This window comes from Centrocercus urophasianus, unplaced genomic scaffold (assembly GCF_019232065.1).
Source record: "Centrocercus urophasianus isolate 14NV4802_14NV808 unplaced genomic scaffold, USGS_Curo_1.0 seq_14, whole genome shotgun sequence".
Classification (NCBI taxonomy): Eukaryota; Metazoa; Chordata; class Aves; order Galliformes; family Phasianidae; genus Centrocercus; species Centrocercus urophasianus.
The window spans coordinates 4,491,788-4,507,061 of NW_024884586.1; the positions used below are offsets into that span (position 1 = coordinate 4,491,788).

At 35.8% G+C, this 15,274-nt stretch overlaps 1 protein-coding gene across 9 annotated transcripts in view; it reads right to left on the reverse strand.

Moving 5' to 3' along the window:
• Positions 1-1,482: 1,482 nt before the first annotated feature.
• SOX6 (SRY-box transcription factor 6) overlaps positions 1,483-15,274 on the reverse strand; it is a 366,018-nt gene continuing 352,226 nt past the window's right edge. For all 9 annotated transcript variants that reach the window (XM_042813506.1, XM_042813507.1, XM_042813505.1 and 6 more), the window contains one exon: positions 1,483-8,472. In XM_042813506.1, the coding sequence (XP_042669440.1) occupies positions 8,169-8,472 (304 nt within the window). In that variant the 3' untranslated portion in view covers positions 1,483-8,168. The remainder of the gene's footprint in view (positions 8,473-15,274) is intronic.

The window sequence follows — 15,274 nt, forward strand, 5'->3', positions numbered from 1 at the left end:
AAGGATACTTCCTGGCAGTTAATGACCAATGGCAGTATTTGAAGGCCCTTAACCCAGCTGGTCATTAACTGCTCAGAGACAGAACCTGGAGCTCATATTTTCTATTGTAAACCATATATTAAAGAAATAAATCAATTACTGTTCACCCCCTGCCCTCATTCTGTGCAAGCTGATACTACTGGGCTACTGTGGGAGTAATTAATTGTCACAGGAAAAGCCCAGTATAACCAGTGGGAGAAAGACTGTGGTGCCAAACCTTGCAATCCTGAAGCTCCCTAAGCACACTGAGTCTTAAGGGCTCCGAAGATCCTGGTGCTGCAGCCATCGAGCAGAGGTTGTGCTTGGCTGGAGGAAAAAACACCACAAGTTGATTAATTGGAGCAATATGAAAATATATAGCAGAGGATTGCACTACATGTCAGCCCTTTGTATGAAAATAAAGTTCTGCCACAATGACATGGTGCTTCATCTCTCTTTGACTCTGGGCTGCCTGCTCTCCAGTGCCGCAATTCTGTTCTTCAAATACACAGTATGGCCCTTGCCAACTTGCGTCAAATTGTTGTACATAAAGTAGAAAAATACAGCTTTTTTGCTGCCTTCTCCTGAAGAGTACACCAGTGTTGCAGTTCAACAGAGTAAGTAGCTGATCGCTTACCAGAAACCAAATCCTTGAAAGTCCATGTCAATATTTACATATTTATTCATTACAATGTGTTGGTCATCAACTTCATTCCATTCACTGTTGACCCTGAAGAATTTCATCACATGGATTCATAGTGCAGAATGTCATTTTTAATCATTTCATGTGAGATGCTCTCTCCTAGGAAGTAAGGATTGTTACCCACTTAGATGTTTCAGGGTGGTTTGTGCAATCGTTGAAACTAGACTGAAATCTGATGTAATGCACAATCAAAATGTTCTGTTATATTATAGTACAGTACACTTCAATGTAATTTATTCTCCTCCTGTGAGAACCGTGACTGATTACAATGTCAAAAGCCAATCATAATACATAAATGGTAGCAGTTTACAGACATGGCAATGTGGCAACTATAGGAGCCTTTGTTGTCACTTTTGGTTAGTTTAATGTTATATGTGGGGAAAATGGGAAGGCAAAGAAAGAAGAAACATGAGAACTGTTTTGTCTCATTTCAGCTCTATAAAAATCCTACTGAGATTATGTTGCTACCACAACAGCACTTCCTGCTTACAAAACCAACGGTACACACTGAAATATTATCAAATTAGGTTGGTTATCATGCTTGCCTTTTAGAGCATATGGCATTAATGGATTTCAGAGGCCATTAAATGCCTTTGTAGAATGGAAAGGCATGTGGAAAACCTAAGAGCTGAAAGATTTGGTCACTACATTTAAAGGAGACCAGCTGACTGGCCTGTCCATCAGCTCCTTGTGGTCAATCATTATTGCTAACGTCAAAAGAATAATAAAGAATACACAGAAGAGGTCACACACACATCTCATAAAACAAAATTTATCTTTAATTTGTAAGTGTCAACAGCAGTACAAAAGATGGAGTGATGGTGAATAGATTAAGGGTAGAGAGGACAGTCTTGAGGTAAATGAGCATAAATAGGCAGTCTTATAGACACTCCCCTGAGGGGTCTAAACCCCTATCATGGCATATACTGTATCACCCAAAGATGACATGTTTAACATATCAGGAAAGCACCTTGTGCAAAACAAAAAAAAAAAAAAAAAAAAAAAATCCCCCCCACCCGAAACATGTAGGTAAGGTGCCAATGTACACCAGAACATACTGTATATGGACAGTGTCTTTCAATTTTGTCTTTTCCATTAATAACTGAGGCAGAGGAGGAGAAGACTCTTAAAAGTACCACTGAAAGATTATTTAATATTTAATTTACCTCACGTCAATACTGCACAACAAAATCCAAGAAGTCTGTTTATGCAATGAAGCAGAGCTAAGAATAACTATTCTTTTTTTAAAACTGAGAACAGATTTTTTTTTTTACTCAGTATCCTTAGCAAACTTTTTCCTTTGTCTTTTTTTTTTTTTTTTTTTTTTTTTCCAACTGTATCAAGAGGAGAGTGTGAGATGTGATGGCAACCTTTAAGTTCATTTAAAAACTTTACACTGGACTGTACAAGATTTTTTTTTTTTTTTTTTTGATAAACTATTTACATTTTCAGACTTTAAAACATATTCAAAGCAGCAATAGACACTAGTTTTTCCTCTACACGCCCAAATAATTACCGGCCATGGGCCCAGGTAGGTACCTGCATTGTATATAGAATTTCTACAAAGAAAACCTGCCTGTTAAATTAGCCAGTGGGTGTCCAACAAGCAGCCCCCGCCATTGAGAGCTGCACCCACATTGTTGCTATAGGAATCAAAGCATAGTACCTAGACAAGAGAGTTTCAGTTGTCCCAACAGCTCTACACAAACTTTACAATTTGAAACAGCAGCTAGCATGTCAGTCCAGCATGTCAGTGAATTGTGCTGATTAAATTAACATAGAGTACAATCTCACAATATACATCACAAACAAATTACAATGTCAGGAAATAAGAGTTACAGTAAGATAAGTTATGTAGTAACAGCTTATAAGCTTGTCTTAATGTAATAAAAAAATTTGTACATGGGAAATACAATAATGAATGAACATAAATGCTAAGCATTCTATTTTGCTACAAGCTGAAGAAGGGTACAAAAAAAACCAACATTGCTTTCTAGAAAGCAAAACACAAATGACAAAGGAAGACAAACGGAGAATGCACACTAGCAGGTCTGCAATGTGCAGCATACAAACAGTTAAATATTTGCACATTCCCCATAATCCAAGAGCACCAAGGACCTCACTTGTGGTTTTTAGAAAGCGGAAATTACAAAGCAAGCCATGTCACTAAGTTGCTTTATAGCTTTCATATTGCCATAAATATCAATTTGATAAGTTTTCCTTTAGCCCAGTTCACCCTACCCCACCCCTTTTTACCCAGCGTGTGAAATCTCAGAATACTTCTTTGTCACCATTTCCAGCAAATCTGATATTTAAAAAAAGGGCAATGGATTAAAACGAAATATATTTGCATATAGCTATATCTTATTTTCTTTTTCCTTCTTAGTAGGACATTACAGCATATCAAAAATGTAGTTTGATCTGAGAAAAATCACAGATATTAATGGGTCATATAAAAAAAGCTTGGGGGAAGTTGTTTTTTAAAGCAAAAGAGTAAGTGTTTTGTAAAAGATCAGATGAGGTCATATAATATTCTTTTAAAAGAACATGCTTAAGTGCCAACTTGAATCTTAAAAAAGCATGCAAAACACCTAGGGTCCAAGCCCATTCATCAACGTCTCATAAAAACATGAAGAACTCTATCATACATTCTGCTGGCTGCATCTCCAGTGCAGTTGTTCACACTGTGGCCCTGTTCAGCAAAGATTGCCCTACTTAACGCCAACGCTCCACCGGTCCTCGTGACCACCACAGAAGTACTAACATGCTTAAAATTAAGCAAGTAGATAAGTGTTTTGCTGAGGGAGGGTGGAGGTGTTAATCTTGTTGTATGTTTTGCTAGGAGATGATTTTTGAAATGCCACGCCTTTGGTATGACCAAAAAATGAAACCAGAAAGCCAACCCAGTGAGAGGACCGCGGTTCAGGTTGCATTGGGCGGAGGTTGTGTTTATGCTCAAAGCAGTAGCTGTCCTCAGCTGACTGCTGCATACGTTGCAATGCCGGTTTGTTTCGCATTCCCAACCCCGAGCAGTCCCGTCCTTTGCCCTCCCCCTGTCTTGTGCTGCACCTGAGTACACTGATTTAGGAGCACATTGTGATCCCGTGTATTCCCAGCAAGCAGTTTCATGAACTAAATGGTGACACCCAAGCACACGTATCAACCAGAACTAGGCTATTTCAGCAGTCATACCTCCAGGTAAACCTGAACCCTGTTTCACGGAATAGGAAGTGAACTATACTAGCTCATATTAGACTGTTTCAGGAGTGTTCTTCTCTTGAAAACAAGTATTTAAAATTTTTCCAAAAAGAAAATATATTGTATTCGTACTAATTAAATAAGCTGTTCATTTGTGGAGAAAATAGTATTACTGTATATGTGCATTTGTACAGTGTACAAATACACTGTATTTGTGTATTACCTGAATGGAGTTGTTATTTTTTCCAGTCAGAGTTATTAAGAGGAACTTAAACACAACATTTAAAGAACAATTCTGAAAGTCCTTTTTGTGTTTTGTGTGAACTTTTTCCCCTGACATTGCAGCCTAATGTAACAATAGTGTGATTTACTTATTGTAGAAAATAAAGATTTGATATTACTAAGTCTTGATTGCATTGCAAGGGCCATCTTATATTCACAACAATCTCTCCAGGGATATGCTTTTGACTTCCAAATGCCATTCTTGTTAAGAACTAAAACATTTAATCAGTTTTACTTGGATTCAGAAAAAAAAAATAGTGTTTCCTATTAGCTGTATCTGCAATTTTGTGTGTTTCATGTATCAACTTTCTAAAACAAGAAGAAAGTATTCTGTGTTTGTGGGATATGCTACCAAAAATCAGTGAGAGCACAAGTGAGGCATCTTGCTGTCCCAGCTACAGGTCCACAATACTGCGCTCACACTGCGGGTGTAAATTCAGCATCTACATGAGGTACAGTGACTTGTCAGCATTTAATATGGACCAACATACACTGATATAGAACAAAAGTAAATACATAACTTATACTTCACTAAGTATCCATGAACAAAAAATAAAATTCTATTTCCTATGTTATATTTACACAATTTAAAAAAAAATCTAAAATGAGATGGTAAATTCATCAAAAACTTTGTTTTGAGCTCCGATTTATAAAGTAAAAAAGTTGTTTTTTATCCTTATGATTGTCCTTCCTTCTACTGACATTTTAGAGCCAATGTCGGCTAATAAATAGAATAAAATGCTCACATGCACAATTCAAATTCAAATATGTTCCTCCCACTTCCCCAGCCAATAAATGCAATTTTTACCAGCTGGCGATTCCTGAACAGCCAGTCATTTTCAAGAATGTGGCTTTAACATAGAGAGCATCAGCACTGAGGCAGGGCTGGAGCTAAAACAAAGTGTTCATACATACATGTATTTTGCATAAATAAATGAAATAACAAGACATAAAAATGACTCAAATCCGGCAACTGTGAGGCAGGCCCACACGAGTCGAAACAGATGACTTTTGTTCATGTAGTTTTCGTACAACAGTTTCACATTAGTCAGAAGTGATAAAAAATACCATTTATATCCAGTGCTTATAACACTTACGAAACAACATCTGTGAGTGTGTGTTTTTTTTGTACTACAAGCAAAATCAAGTTTCAGTCCTAAAGAACAGTCCTTTGTTCTCCACAAGCCTGCAGAATATTATTTTGGCATGGTCATAAAATTTAAAAAAATTAACCAACTAATCTAAATGTTTGCCTTTGTGCAAAAAAAAATAATTACATAAAATACAATACTAGCAATACAGCATTCTACCAATGCAACAAAACCAGAACAAAAAAAAAAAAAAAAAAAAAGAGCAAGAGCAAGAAAGTGACATGGGAGGAGGGAGAAATACTTCTAACATAAGAATTATGTAAGACATTAATAAATAGTCATTTCTTTTAGGAAATAATGGTACCCTCCCCCCAATCTGAGCTGAATGTATTGAAAACAGTTCCAATTCCCAAGCAATTGTGAGAACAAAAAACACTTTCTATCAGTACCTTAGCCAGCTTGAAGAGGGCGCTCACCAGCTAACGACACAGCATTTGCCTTTAAAGTCTCGGCTAGACCAGTTTATTGCTTATTAGACATGGACTCGGAACACATTTAAATAAATATTAAAAATATAGCATTTTGTTCCAAATTACAAAATGGTCAGAGCAGTCTAACCATTGTGTTTCTATGCCATTATCTTTATAAATTGTCCTGTAAATTGAACAGTCTTCTTTGTTTTGGGGGTTGTTCTTGCACATTTAAATATGATCCCTAGAGTGGCAACAATGGCTCTGTCTGCTCTAAGAAGTATTATTGGGGCTCTGAGGAAAATGGCAGCTCCAGATACAGCATCTTATCACTGCACCTCACGTGAACTTCTGCATGATAGTACAACAGCCCGACGATGACCAGCATTAGTACTACAGCCCTCTCATTGTCTGGGATCTAAGCAAAGCCCATTCAGCTCTGTGGGAAGATTCCCTCAGACTTTGGGAGGAGCTGCCCTAGGCTCATTCATACCTCTTAGCCTGAGTCTGAATTTATCATCAATGTGCCGAACATATCCAATTCAAAATAAAAGCTGAGGGAGTTGAGGAGCTACAGCACAAGTATTCACCAGGCCCATTGGATCTGCATTTTAAATAGAGACATTTATGAACAGCAGTGGAATGCGAACAGGGAAAAAAATGGCAATTTCTGTTTTCTTTTCCTTCTCCAAACATTAACAAACTCTTTGAATATAACTTTCTTGTGTATTTCCTAGACTTTTCTGTAGCAATTCCTTTGTTTCCAGTAATAATACAAATAAAAACTTTGGGTACACCTTGCCACCAGAGATCCCAAAGAACTTTATAAACATGCATGAAGATCTAGTTCGCACTCCCGTATAAACAATATTCAGTAAATATTTTTGATGCATCATTTTCTCAGCTTTGCAAGCCAGTTATTTTTGTGGCCTTCCCTCCTCCACTAGGAGTCTCACATATAAATCATTGCACAAATACTCAAGATAGCAAACTTCCTTCAGGTGACAACAGGAACGTGATGTATGGAGCCATGATTCACTGCAGGATTCTACAAGCCCTAAAAATTCATCACGGCAGATTCTATATGGATTTTGATTTCATATCTGCCTTTGCTGTCCAGCTAAGTATAGAGGTTTGTAACTATAAACACAAATTTTTAGAGTATTTGTACTGTATGTACATATAAAAATACTCACTTTATTTTGTGTTATATATCACAGAGTGTTTCCAAGTACTCCTTGAACACACACTGTTATGGAAACAATTGAATTTCTCATTCATAATGTCATGTTCATTTTAGTAGCAGGTGCACTTTTATTTTCACATACCTATGTAATTTGAAGGAGGAGAAAGAGCTCTTTAAAATATCAATAAGGAATTGTAAGTGTAATGCCACCAACAGTACTTTTAAAAATAAATATTAAGTATTTGGACCCTTGACATTCTGGAATGAATAAATTATTTAAGAGAAAATGTGTTAAGACTGAATGCAAGGGTTAAAAGCAAAAGGGTAGAGAATGTAGTCAAAGGTGGCCTCACACTGCTAAGACAGGCCCTTCCATAGCTGGTGATCGCTCTTTTGTGCTTACTTAAAACTTCACACTAATGGCATCAAGAGGCAAAAGCAATTGGGCACATGCACTATGGCAACCAGGTTCACTACTTAAGAATATCCTGTCTCCAGATTCCTGAGTACTTCACCATTTTCTGGAAAAAAAAAAATTAGGTTTTTATATATATATTTTTTAAGATGCCAAAGGATTGTCTAAGACTTTACAGTGTCTCCTTTAAGACTCTTTTTTAAATGTTAAGATTCAAAAGTTAAGAAAAGTTTGGCACATCAGAAGTTCAGCTATACATATGGAAAAAAATGGAATTCAGAGACAATTTTTTAAAGATGAGCTATGATGCACAGATGTGCACACTTGCGGAGTTGTTCTGTTTCACAATATGAAATCTGCAATTTTTGTTTTCTAAAATAATCCAGAATAAAAACACATTCACAACCTGTAGGCTGGCACAGCATACCTGAGTGAGAATGTAAAACCCCCATCTAAAACAGTAACTTAAGCCTTTATCAGCATCCAAAAGGAAAAAGACAAAAGGTAAGACTTGTAAGACAGCTATTGATTCATATAAGTTTTCAAGTCCTGATGTCTGATATTTAATATATGTCTTCATCTAAATTTAAAAAAACAAAAACAACAAAAAACCCAAGTTCATGAAAAATTAGGGAAACAATCTGTCTCACACGTTAAGAAACATTTAAGACCATTCTGCTGATGTAATTGTAGGAGCCACACATGCATGCAGGCTCTTTAAGAACTTTTTGTTCAAAAAAAATCCAAAAAAACAGAAAAAAAAAAAAAATAAAGAGTCTGAGTACTTTAATTCTGTGAACACTCCTCAGTTGGCACTGACTGCCTCATGGGCTTCGTTTTCACTACTATAGTCTGATTTCGGATCATCCTCATAGTCCTCATACATTTCAATTTCATCCTCTCCATTTATCATTTCGTTTCCAGCAAGGCTTCCGCTGTCTGTCTTCATCCCGTAAGTGCTCTGAATGACGGGGATGCTGGGCTCAGGACTGGCGGAGGTGCTTGAGCAATCCGATGTCATCTGAGGTGATGGCGTGGTAGTTGCCATGGTAATAGCACCAGGATAGACAACCCCCGTTCCTGTGGTGATTGGAATTTGAGGCTGTTGTCTAGAAGGAAAAGCAAGATGGGAACGTGATTACCTCTGTTTGGAGGAGGGAAGCCCTTTTGCAAGGCCAAATCAAAGCAGGTGATTTCCCGTGAGCACTGCATGCATTCCTCTGAGGTTCTCAGTCTGGTCCTGCATGGTATCTGTTCACCTTAGTTCCCACCCTCATGTGCAACTGGAGAGTAAATTATTTAGCAACTACCAGAATATGATTATTTCATGTGTTTTGTGTGTTTATTCAATCTATACAGCTATGCAGCACTCGGAGAGAGATCTTCAAAATGCTCTAGGCACCTAAGCGATGCCTAACTGCTGCAGTAGACTTCTGGTGTCCAAAATTATCCTCCAAACTCCTGACTAGAACTTTTGTTTTGTGACTGTTTATGGTGGAACTCAAGATTACATGTAGTACCTCAAATGGCATACGGCTGACGAGGTAACATTGTTTGTGTTTCTTTAAGGATGTAATATAAATAGTAAATTTACTATTTAAATGCTAGATTTACTCTTAAATCACTTGGGAATACTTTGGGTATTTTCTTTCTGAATTTTGATTTGTATTTAAAACCAATCATCACAATGCCATTTGCTCTTCAGGTTTTGATGTGCAAGTCTGAGTTTCTGAAGAAAAGTACAATGAAAACAAAAAAAAGAACAAGTGTTCTTTTCTGTGTGGTAATGCACAATCTGCAGAAACAAAAACCTCCTCATATCTGATTTACTTTCACAGTGGAAACACATGGAGAGACACAATTAAGAGTGCACTGTCTCTAATTCTGGAATATTTTGCCTTCTGATGTAGAACTTTGTACCATGTAATATTCTTTGTTTTTGTCTGTGACAATATTAAGCATGCTGGAGCAAAACCACTCTAACTAGAGTTAGGCTGATATCATTGACAGTCAAGCAATTAAATGCAAGCTTGATTGCAGCATGTAATAATTCAACTTTTACAGAAAATACAATGTCTCTTACAACAATGTACATATATTCAACTGCTTTTCTGAGTAAGGCCAGGATGCTGAACTCCTCCTTTGGTCAAGTCTTTATTGGCTATGAATTAATTAAAGATAATTTTTACATTTGGATTAAATAATAACAGATTTACTTACTATATTAAAAGACACTTCCAAATATTCTTATACTAATTTTGGACCATTACCTTCAGTAAAGACAAGAGAAAAAGAGGAGACTGAACTTGTCTGGAGGAAAAGAATCTCCATCATACTTTAGATGTAACAAATTCCAGTACCAGAAATACCCAAGTGCACTGGAAGTTGCTGTTTTACTACTGACTGGTTATTTGACATACATGCCTACTTTAATACTGTATTTCAGAGTATTATCAACATTCTTTACAGCAATACTGATAAGTATTTGAGATTTTTGTACTTTATAATTTTAGCAAGAGAAACAGCGTTCGATGTGTTTGAATAGTCTATTGAATCTGTAACTTCTTGATCGCTGTGCTATTCTATGCCAACATTCAAAAGGAGATAAAAATATGCTTTGCAAAAACCAGTCTTTTATAAATTCTTGATTATTGTCTAAACCAATACACATATCATGTACAGCTTATTTCCAAGATGTCCCTTAAATACTGGATTTTTGTCATTTATTGACCAAACTCCAGGTTTGATAAACATCGCTGAACAGTTACTGGTAAACCAATGAACTTCAAGTTTAGGCACCAATAGAGAGAGTCAAATCATGACTACTCTGTAAGAAAATATTCAAATAGCATTACATACTACCTTCATTGCTGGTACTGCTAGCCTGACTCTTAAAGCCTCTGCACAGCTTGAGAAATTCAAACATCTGTTGTATGAGTATGGTACACCTGGCTAGCAGTGAGCAAAAACATCACAGTAATTCATTTGACACAGTCATTATACTCCTGTTTGCAAATGATGATTTGCAGATGATTTACAAACAGCTAGGGATTTTTCACTAAATTTTCACTTTTTAAATGGTCTGATAAATGTTCTGTGAAAACAATTTTCAGCCAATGCATTTGCTTGCAAGTGATTTGCTGCAAACATCTTTCAATACTTTATCCATAAAATTGAACACCTACTTCATGTGGGAACATTTTGGTTTCAAGATTGCATGTTGTCAGGCATATAAATTATTACTTTTAAAAACCTACAGGTACCTTCTCCACACATTTTTACACACAGAAATTCTTTGCATCAGTGACTGCTTCCACAAAGCAAAGGAAAAAGAAAGTCACCCATGGTCACAGAAAATTTCTACGTATTTGTTGCCAAGCCATACACACTTAATTCTCTCCAATTTGTCTTTCTAACAGCTGCTAGTACTAACTTTTTCCTGATATTTGTTACAATAAATACATTTGTAAAACAAACAAAGAAAATCCCTATGTGCTCATCAAAGAATATCACAATGATAATGCCAAAAGGCGTTTGGAGAGTTAATTTTTAAAACACTTCTAATAAGAGTTGTAGAACATACTGAAGAAATGACTGAGTACAAGCTGCTCTTGTATTACAGATGAAATTGAAGATCAGAAACCTAGTTCTCATACTCCACCATAAAAATTTCTTTTATTATAATAAATAGTCTTTTTACAAGCAGCAAGAAGGGGGGAAAAAATTGTTTGGGACAGACGTATGATGCATCTTGATGTAGTTATTAATATTAAGCCCTAAAGGATAGACTGAGTTAAAAAACTCAGACATTCTTTCAAACGTTTAACAAGTGAGCAAAACTGTTTTGCATATCCACATTTCAGTGGGACAGGGTACATTTTTTTTATTTCAAAATATAAAGGGAGCAGGTCATAAAGTATAAAGGGAGTACAATGAAGTAGAATTTACAGAACTGCCTTTTAATTGAGATTGCATTAAATGTACAACAAACAATAGAGTGAATCAAAGTGGAAAAGAACTTGATTGGAATAATAGGAAAGTTAAAGGCTTAATGAATTTGTCATTCACCAATACAACTCTTCTTAACATGTTAGACAAAATTCAAATGTATGGAGGTATACATGCCTCCTGCAGGGTAAGAACTATGAGCTTTAAATTACCTGTTATCTCACCATGGAATTGTAAACATCTGTTAACTGTACCACCTAAATGGGAAGTACCTCAGACTGCAAACCACTAGTGAAAATTTGCTAGCACTTAAACATGAGCACCTACACAGTTCCAGTAACAAGGCACCTAACTCTCCCAACTGAGAGCTACAGTTACAATGCAGCTCAGCTGCATATCCTTACACCGTCCACTAATGAACGCCTTTGGTCTGGTTGAGAATTCCAGAACTCAACAATAGCCTTCTCATATATGAATAGGAAGGGTCTTTGGACCCTTTAGATTTTTGAGGAATGTTGATGCATGGCTACGTACTCTGGCTTCAAACCACCCCTGTATCCACCATCTCCTCTTTGCCAAGTAAATCCTCAGGTGGCCAATAACCACAGGTCTCCTGCCTCTCTGCTCTGACAGTATTGCTAACATGTCCATCCAGTCTGGGACTAAAGATTTGGACCAAAATAGTGAGGTTAATGTAAGAGAGGAGGTAACGTAAAAACTCTCAGATCAATTGACCTGCTTGCAAGATTGTGCCATTAATATTCACACGATTTTCCTAGAGAACATTCCACTTTTCACTTCTGCAAAACTAGCTAAACATTTAAATTGGCAAATTAACATTGTTTTCTGATCCCTTCCCAACTATTTTTCTGACAGCTCTTTAAATGTCTGAAGCAAAATCAAGTGCATTAGCGAAAATGCAATGTGCTACACCCCCTTGAAACTTACACCCCCATAAGGAATGAACAGTAAATCTCACAAAAGTACCCATTGTGCACTTACTTTGACTCCAAGCTACAGGAATATAATATTACAGCTCGATTTAAAACTGTAGTCTAGCAACATTCAGACTACGTGTGTGTACAGTAGTTATAAACACTATAAAGGCTTTATTGTAAACATCATACACTGGCAAAACAAAAAAAAAGTTACTGCTTACATCATTTTGCAGATAAATGTATATATCATACACTTGTATTTAGAGTGACTAAGACTAAAAATGACTGAGTTGAATTATTTTTGTAAGGCAAGGCAACAAAAGACAGACTCAAAATGACTGAATTTATGGCCTATATATGATCCACTTGTTTGTTTACATTTATTTATGTATTACAAAAATTAGTACTGGAGATAAATTGCAAATCACTTGACGTCTGTTTAGGGATTACCTTCTACTGAAGTCATCATTCACAGCATCCCATTAATAATTACTTGGAAGACATAGCTGTCTTCAGATTGAATATCCACTACATTAAAAGCAGCAATTTTTTAATAGATAGTCTGCATTGACTAGAAATTATTTCATCTTATTGTCTGCCTTACTTGAAACAGAATTCATTTGCATAGGGATGCAATACAACACCTAGGCACATGTTCAATTCCACTCTGTTACTTAAAATATTTGACAGTGCCTGGATTTTTTCGTTCTGATCTATCTCCAAAGTATGAATTTCCTGCCCAATTTGTTCCAAGAAATCTTCACTCTCACTCAATTCTCTGGAAGTTTTTCTTCAAAAAATCCAAACAGAACCTGACTAATCATTTGTTTATTTCTCTATTTTACTTTAAAACCTTACCTTTGTATATTGAGAATCACTAAACAATTTTTCTGTATCTTACAAATATTTATGAAAGAATGTAGCTCACTGAAGCACTGAAGCATGAGCTTTTTGCATCTTTAAAAGTTTAAGCAACATAAAACTCTTTACATGTTTGTGTGTATGGGGGGGTGTTTTAATTGTGCACATAGGATTATTCTACATTAGCAAATGATTCACTTGGGGATGGAAATTAGCCCTTCCTCAATTGTTACTGCAATATATGAATTCCAAACACAAATATGAAAGAATATCATTTTTGTTGCTAGTTATAGGCTCTTCTAGCTATCTGTTTGATGGTCTATCTTTCTCTTTGCCTCTATCGTATTTCTCTTTTTATTCTGTGATGATAAGTTTTTGCCATTTTAACATACCCATTCTAAACTTAATCAGTATATATATATATACATATATGTACTGATCTATACATATATATATAGAGAGAGAGAGAGAGAGAAAATAAAAACTAGCAGGACTCCTAGCAATATAAAACACCTAGCACAATTCAGCAGGTTTTTTTTGGTTTTTTTTTTTTTTGGTCATTTTTTTTTCTCTATTGTATGCTGCAATATTTACTCCTGCTTAAATCTGTTAAAGATTCTGCATGTCAATTCCCATGTGTACAATTCCAAAGGAAGGTTTATGCTCCACCAAAACAGTGGAAAAATGAGGGCAGTTAGGAAAACTGTTCCAAGTGATGTTTAATGTTACATTTATAGGAAAATACAAAGAAGAGTAAGTTTAAGAAGTTGATGGGCTCAGTTACTGTGTTTCACTTAATTATAATCTACTTGAGATGAAATGTTACTTTTTATTATTCAGTAGATTATTCTTCTGAAATAAATTATGCCATATATGTTTAATGTTTCCATTGAAGAAGCTGCTTGGTCTCTTCCAATATATTTTTTTTTCATTAGGGTAAAAATGAATTTGAGTCATTGGTCACAACAAAACATGAAAAGCATGGAATAATTTTTAGAAATCACAGCTTGTGTTTCCTAAGTATCAGAATTTATACCCATATTAAACTGCAACCTTGTTTTCATTTCATCTTTAGCAAATGCAAGCACCTTTTAAAAGTGCTTCTATAACAAAACTTATTGTTTCCAGCATAGTCCTTTGCATCACTTGTAAGTGCAAAAATGTAATTTACTGTTACTTTAAATTTCCTTTGACATAGGTTGGGCAGTGTAAATTGGATTTAGTGTAAGTATGAATAAGAATTAATTAATACTTTCAAGAAAATGATGACATTTCCATGGTCTTTGTGATCACATTGTTTGATACATGAAAAAGATGTTAAATTTTGGTTACATTTTGAAAAGATTGTTTTTGGTTTTTTTAAGTCACAGTATCACTCTTTACATAGATACAAGTTTCACACAACTGTCCTCCACATTCACCTACATATTTAGCCATCACTTCTGATGCATGAAACCCTGCTACGTAATTCTGTTTTGAATTTGTAAACAATTGGCAAACTGTCCAGACTGCTGCTTTTGTATTTCTTCTCTAGATATGATTTGATCTGTCAAACTGCTCTGGACAACAGCTAAAGTTTTGTTCCCTTTGTCTGAATATAATTTGTGATATGCTGTATGTATTCAGATTTCTGTTTAGGGTTCTAAGAATAATTTTGATGGAAGCCTATTAGTAAACAATTTCCCTTAGAGTGAAGAATAAAAAAACAATGTTAAAATTGTAGACTGGAAGGTTATTTCAACATATCAAAACCGCTTCTATTTACTGATTGAAGAAAGAGCCCACATTGTTGCAGGCTGTACCACAGAATAATTGACTGCAACAGGAGTTCTGCATCCCAAGCCAAAAATGAGGGCACATAATCGACGTCAAGGTCAATTATCTGGTACTAAAGTAGCCAACAAAAGGAGACTATTGTGATTAGAGAAATAAGCAGAACATTGTGAATTTGGAAGGGCTGGCAGTGGAGAGAGCATTTAGACTCTCTGTAAACCACCAGAAACATTGTTGGAGCATTGAGCATCACAGATCAATTCATTAAAAAAAGCACAGGAGAGGGAAATCAGCTATGCTGCAGTTGTTTCACTGCACTAATGCTATCTTTCATCTGTCAGTCCTTCATAGTTCTGCCTTCTGTCCTGAAGAACAGAGATAATACTGTAAA